At 38.0% G+C, this 5645-nt stretch overlaps 1 protein-coding gene across 1 annotated transcript in view; it reads left to right on the forward strand.

Annotated features, from left to right (window-relative positions):
- LOC107599212 (WD repeat and FYVE domain-containing protein 3-like) overlaps window positions 1-5645 on the forward strand; it is a 65029-nt gene that overhangs the window by 28092 nt on the left and 31292 nt on the right. The window contains exons 5-7 of the mRNA XM_016290745.1: window positions 3599-3760; window positions 3848-4040; window positions 4445-4631. Coding sequence (XP_016146231.1) covers window positions 3599-3760; window positions 3848-4040; window positions 4445-4631 — 542 coding nt within the window. The remainder of the gene's footprint in view (window positions 1-3598; window positions 3761-3847; window positions 4041-4444; window positions 4632-5645) is intronic.

The raw sequence follows: 5645 nt of genomic DNA on the forward strand, positions 1-5645 counted from the left end.
ATCCAGTTGTGAGATCTTGTGAAGTGTGCATTTGTATCCTGCATGATCGCGTGCTCTCTGCGTGACGGTCGATCCGTGTGAATTGAATGTGGACATGTGTATAGTTCAGCTTCACTGGAGACGCGCGATCAACAAACTTTAAACTCGTGATTTCAAATTATGCTGCGCTTTATGCATTTGCCCACTGCCATATTCATGTCATTTCCACTGTGTTCTGTATGTAAAATGAGTGTTACCTTGGCTTTATTTGAAAAAATATGATTCTCAATTCCTAATCCACACAAACTTCCAAGAATACTGAGTGCCCTGTTGGTTACAGCGTTTACTTCCTTTTTTATTATATTATTTATTAAATATTTATTTATTTGTGAAAAATACTTTGTCACCTAAAGTATAAGTATGTTTATTTAACACATTTTCAAATGATTTGAAATTTCTTAAACATTAATTAAAATAAATAAAATTATATCGGCCATCGGCCACCCTGCTTTCCAAGATATCGGCATCGGCTGTCAAAAAACCAATATCGGTCGACCACTACTATTATAATTAGCCCTTTTTTAATGTTCATGTCTCCTTGTGATTTTGTATGGTTATTTTCCTGCAGTACAAGTTGTTTGTGTTGGCCTGGTTTAATAAAGTAGGATCTCATTAATTTGCTGAAGTTTTGCCAGCACGCTCAAATCTCTCTCAAGTCTGTTGTTAGCTCTAATTTTATTTTGGTTCATATAATCCTTAAGGATCATTTACCTCCATAAAACACTGAAAAGAAATTGTGCACTTAAAGATGGAGTGCAGAAGTGTAGATTTCCTGTGGCCTAATAAGTGCCCTTTCTCTTACGCACACACTGCCTATTTTTGCATTTCCTACTCCCTCTTTCTGCTTTACTGTGAATATATAATGAAAACAACTTCTGATAAAATCTCCATGCTGCACTACACACAAAACACCTTTCCACCTCCTAAATGCAGACCTTTTGAAATGCGGATCCAGTGATATGGCACAATTTAGAGCTTGTCAAAATCCAGAGGATGAACTTGAATTATTTGAACATGCACCATTATCTTTTCAGGCAGAAGGCTCTAGATTTGAGAAGTGAAACAAGTTTTTGAGGGATGACATATGTTTGTATTCTAAGCTGTGAGTTACAGACAAAAACTGGTGCTCTTGGCAACACCCTCCGCCCCTCGGATACAACAAAGATCTTTTCTTTTCTCGCTGTAAGGACGCCCTTCATGCTCTACATTCCCAATGCACCCTCAATTCACCCTCACGGACGCCGTCTCTCTTGTCACATCTTCCTCTGCGTTGTGGTCTGTGAGAAGTCCTCCTGCTTTTTCCCTCTTCCATTGGTGTTTTTCTGTCAGACATCATCATTTAGTGGCTGTAGGTGTCATGTACACTTGACCCTAGACCACATTGTCCGCTAGCTTCTCTTCAGTGTTGAGGTTATCTACTACAGAGAGAGCTATTTCAAGTCTTGACCATCTGCCGTAACGGGGGCTTTATGAAGTCCAACTGGTTCAATTTCTCTCACACATGGACCTTTTGCCTGAGAGGCTTTATTAGTGTAACTGTTCTTAATTTGTATGTAAAAGACGATTAATGTTGCTAAATAGTGGATTTTATTGATTTGACAGAGAGTGGTATGATTTATTGTTTGTGCACGTAGTGTGTTTACTGGAATGAAAATGCAGAAGTGATTAATCTTCTGTTTTGCTGTCTCATTCTTATGAAAGCATTGAATGTGACTGTGCTGTAATGCATCCTCCATTAAGGTTTGGCACTGCTGGGATTCTTTTGCCTTCTCTTAAGACCTGTTCACACCAAGAACGATAACTAGATTGATAACTGCAATATTGTTTAAAGGTTTGGAGTCAGTAATTTATTTATTTATTTATGTTTTTACAAAATTAATACTTTAATTCAGCAAGGGTGCAATTAAATTGATCAAAAGTGACCAAGACATTTATAATGTTCCCCCCAAAAAAATGCTGATCTTTTGAGCTTTTTATTCTTTCTGGAAAAAATTATAATTTCAATAAAAATATTAAGCAGCAGAACTTTTTTCGACAATGATAAGAATAAATGTTTTGTGAGCATTTTTGATTGTTAATAACTAGGGATGTAACGGTTAACTGCAAGCCGGTTGAAAATCGATTCAAATATGTAACGATTCAAATCGTTTGAGATGCTAAACAAATCGCGATTCAGTTAGGGGTAGGAGTTTATATGAATGTATGTCTGAGGGGAACTTACTGTCTTTAGAAAAGTTTAGATGGTATTTTTTTCTTTTCATCTTGTATAGATCTAAGTGCAGCGCTGCTATATTTACAGCAGAAACGCTTTAAGCACCACCTGCTGGCAGAGAGTGAATCTGTATATTGTTATAGTGTTATATTTCAATTTCACAAAGAAACGTGCAACATTTTGTCCGAGCAATAATAAAAGGACACATTTCATTTATTTGTCTTAAATTTGTAAAAAAAAATAAATAAATCGTGAAATCAAAATTGTGAATCGAATCGAATCGTGACTTCAGTGAATCGTTACATCCCTATTAATAACAGGTTTTTATGTGACGGCCCGTGCACACTGCTGCAGACTGGACCTGCAATGAAAAAAGTGCTTGGGCTGTGTGTGTGTTTATGTGTGAGAGAGAGAGAGAGAGAATTATTGGCCGGATTGAGCTGATTCCTACCACTTCCTGACTTGCTTTAAAAGTGGCTGATGGGATTTTATCCTCTCATCAGTGTTTCATTGGCACCGGCAGCAGGATCCTGCTCTGATTAGTGTCAGGTGAGACTGCTGCAGGTGACATGGCAGTGAAAAGCGAAGCTCTGACCCACCTGCAGCATTTCGTTTCAGTCACGTCCACCTGAGCCCCTTTAGTGCAGAGTGATGACATCACTGATCTCCCATGTATGCTTATCAGGGTTTCACAAAGGTCCTTAGACCCAGACTGTGTAATGAGATGCACTGCACACATCATGTAAGTTTAGGTTTACTGTATATCTTCTAGTCTTTTATCAGTACACATAGTTTATTGGATTTAGACAATAAAGGTTGTAATTAAGTATTTGCATTACTGTTCAGTTTCTTTTAAAATATGTATTCTATTTAAAAATTAAAATATATATTAATATAGAAAGCCGTTACATTTTAAGAATATTTCACAATATTGCTGTTTTTACTGTATTTTGGATTAAACAAATGCAGCTTTGGTGAGCATAAGAGACTTCTTTCAAAAAACGTAAAAAATCTTACCGACCCCAAACTTTTGAACGGTAGCGTATAATCATTTGTAGTAAAAGAAAATAGGTTATTCAAATAAAAGTTGTTCAAGTTGCACCTCAATCTTGAGTTTAAAACTGTTATAATCCTTGTTTTACCATTCAGTAAGCTATCTAATGATGATTATGAGGTTTTAAACACTGTGTTTCATAGGATTGCTATTTAATCCAAAGTGACTAGTCTATCTGTTAACAGAATTGTAGAATATTAAACAGGTTGCCAGTTATTCGTATTCGAATACATAAAAAAACATGATCTGCTCATTAGCTGAATTTGATTCCTTCCCCTTCTATGTTTCTACAGAAAACAGTGGACTGTATGACCACCATGTCGGTGCCCTCCACACTGGTGAAGTGTCTATATTTGTTTTTTGACCTGCCCCACATGCCCGAGGTTCCTGCTGCCACCCAGACTGAGCTTCCTCTGGCGGACCGCAGAGCTCTTCTACAGAAAGTCTTTGTCCAGGTCTGTCTGTCTTTAGGAACCGTGTTTTCTCCACAAAATATACATAAAGTATACATATTGAGACCAACTGTGACTTTTTCTTCTCAGATCCTTGTGAAGCTGTGCAGCTACGTGTCTCCAGCAGAAGAGCTGGCCCAGAAGGATGATCTACAGCTGCTCTTCAGTGCCATCACCTCCTGGTGTCCCCCCCACAACCTTCCCTGGAGGAAAAGCGCCGGAGAAGTGCTTACCACCATCTCCCGACATGGGCTCAGCGTTAACGTCGTCAAGTACATCCACGGTAAGTTGCTGTGATGATTTGACTTCTTTCAATATGTACTTTTTGACTTCTGTGATGATTTGAGTTGGTTCTTTGCCGTTGCTGTGCATGGATGCATAATACTAACAATGTTTTGCTGCTGGCATCTTATGAACCCTAGTAACATTTTAACCTTATGTAACCGGTTACTGTCACTCACTGTTGTGCTTGAAGCATTTTTAGAGGTCAGTGTTTGCAGACACTTTTGCCAAGAATTGCTCTGCAGTTAATGGGTCAATGCTCAAATCTTGGCCCTTAAGATGGATTTAAGTCCTTTGAAGTATGTGAATGTGGAAATGTTGTGTTTAGGCATTTTTTTGGTTTACTGCAAAAAAAGTTAAAACCGCTTTAAAAATGACAATATTTGTTCTGGCTCTTTCTTGCAGAGAAAGAGTGCTTGTCAACGTGCATCCAGAACATGCAGCAGTCAGATGACCTCTCTCCTCTGGAGATTGTGGAGATGTTTGCTGGGCTCTCCTGTTTTTTGAAGGATTCGAGTGATGTCTCTCAGGCACTCCTGGATGACTTCCGCATGTGTCAGGGCTACACCTTCCTCGTAGATCTTATGATCAGGTGACTGATTTTTTATTATTTATTGCACAAATCTTCAGCATTTTATATTTGAAGGATAATGTGTGGTTAGGAAGAGGGTTACTTTGCAGTAATGATCAGCGGACTGTACATTTTCAAACTTACTACATTGCTCATTTCTAAATAAATCAATATTTCATGCTCTTGCGCACTACGTTCAAAAGTTTGGAAAGGTAGTGATCCTTCAGAAATCATTCTATATGCTGAGTTGGTGCTCAAGTAACATTTCGTATTATTATCAAATGAAAACAGTTGTGCTGATTAATATTTTTAAGGAAACTGACTCTTTTGAATTTAAAATATTCCAAATATATTTTGTTACATTATAAATGTTTTTACTGTCAATTTGGTCAATTGAGTGTGCTCTTGCGGAACATAATTTCTTAAAAAAGTATTTGAGTTATTTTATTGGCTTGCTTGTATGTAGGGCTGAACGATTAATTGCATGTGCGATAATATCGCAATATGAAAAAACACGATTTTTCAATCACAGAGGCTGCGATTACACTTGTTCACGTGACACGCGAGAGTAAAGAGGTGTGTTCGACTTGAAGATTGATCGGTGTATGACATCAAAGTACGGCGAGCGAGAGAAAGCATAAGGAGACGTCCGTGCTCTCTTATAGCTCTTGCAGTACTTTGGTGACACACACGATCAATCTAAGCAGAGCTGCTTCAAGTCGAGCGTGGGCCATCAGCAGAAAAAGAAAATAAATAAAACCGTAAACAGCCAAAGGACGTAACTTAGAATGGGAGATGGATCGGTTTGTGAAAGTGAAGAGAAAAGCCATAGATGAGGTCGCACAGACCCAGGCAGGTGCTGGTCATTTAAAAGCTAAATACAGATAATATGATGAGGCTTGATGATGAGCATGATCTTCAAGTGATGCAGTGTTTTTTTCCAAGTACGTTTTTTTTTATTAAAAAAGCATTAATTTTTCATAATGTTTAGTGAAATGATTTGGTAGTCTGAGGTGGGATGGGGATTCGGGGGGG

The sequence above is a fragment of the Sinocyclocheilus grahami genome, unplaced genomic scaffold, assembly GCF_001515645.1.
Source record: "Sinocyclocheilus grahami isolate Dianchi unplaced genomic scaffold, SAMN03320097.WGS_v1.1 scaffold262.1, whole genome shotgun sequence".
Lineage (NCBI taxonomy): Eukaryota > Metazoa > Chordata > Actinopteri > Cypriniformes > Cyprinidae > Sinocyclocheilus > Sinocyclocheilus grahami.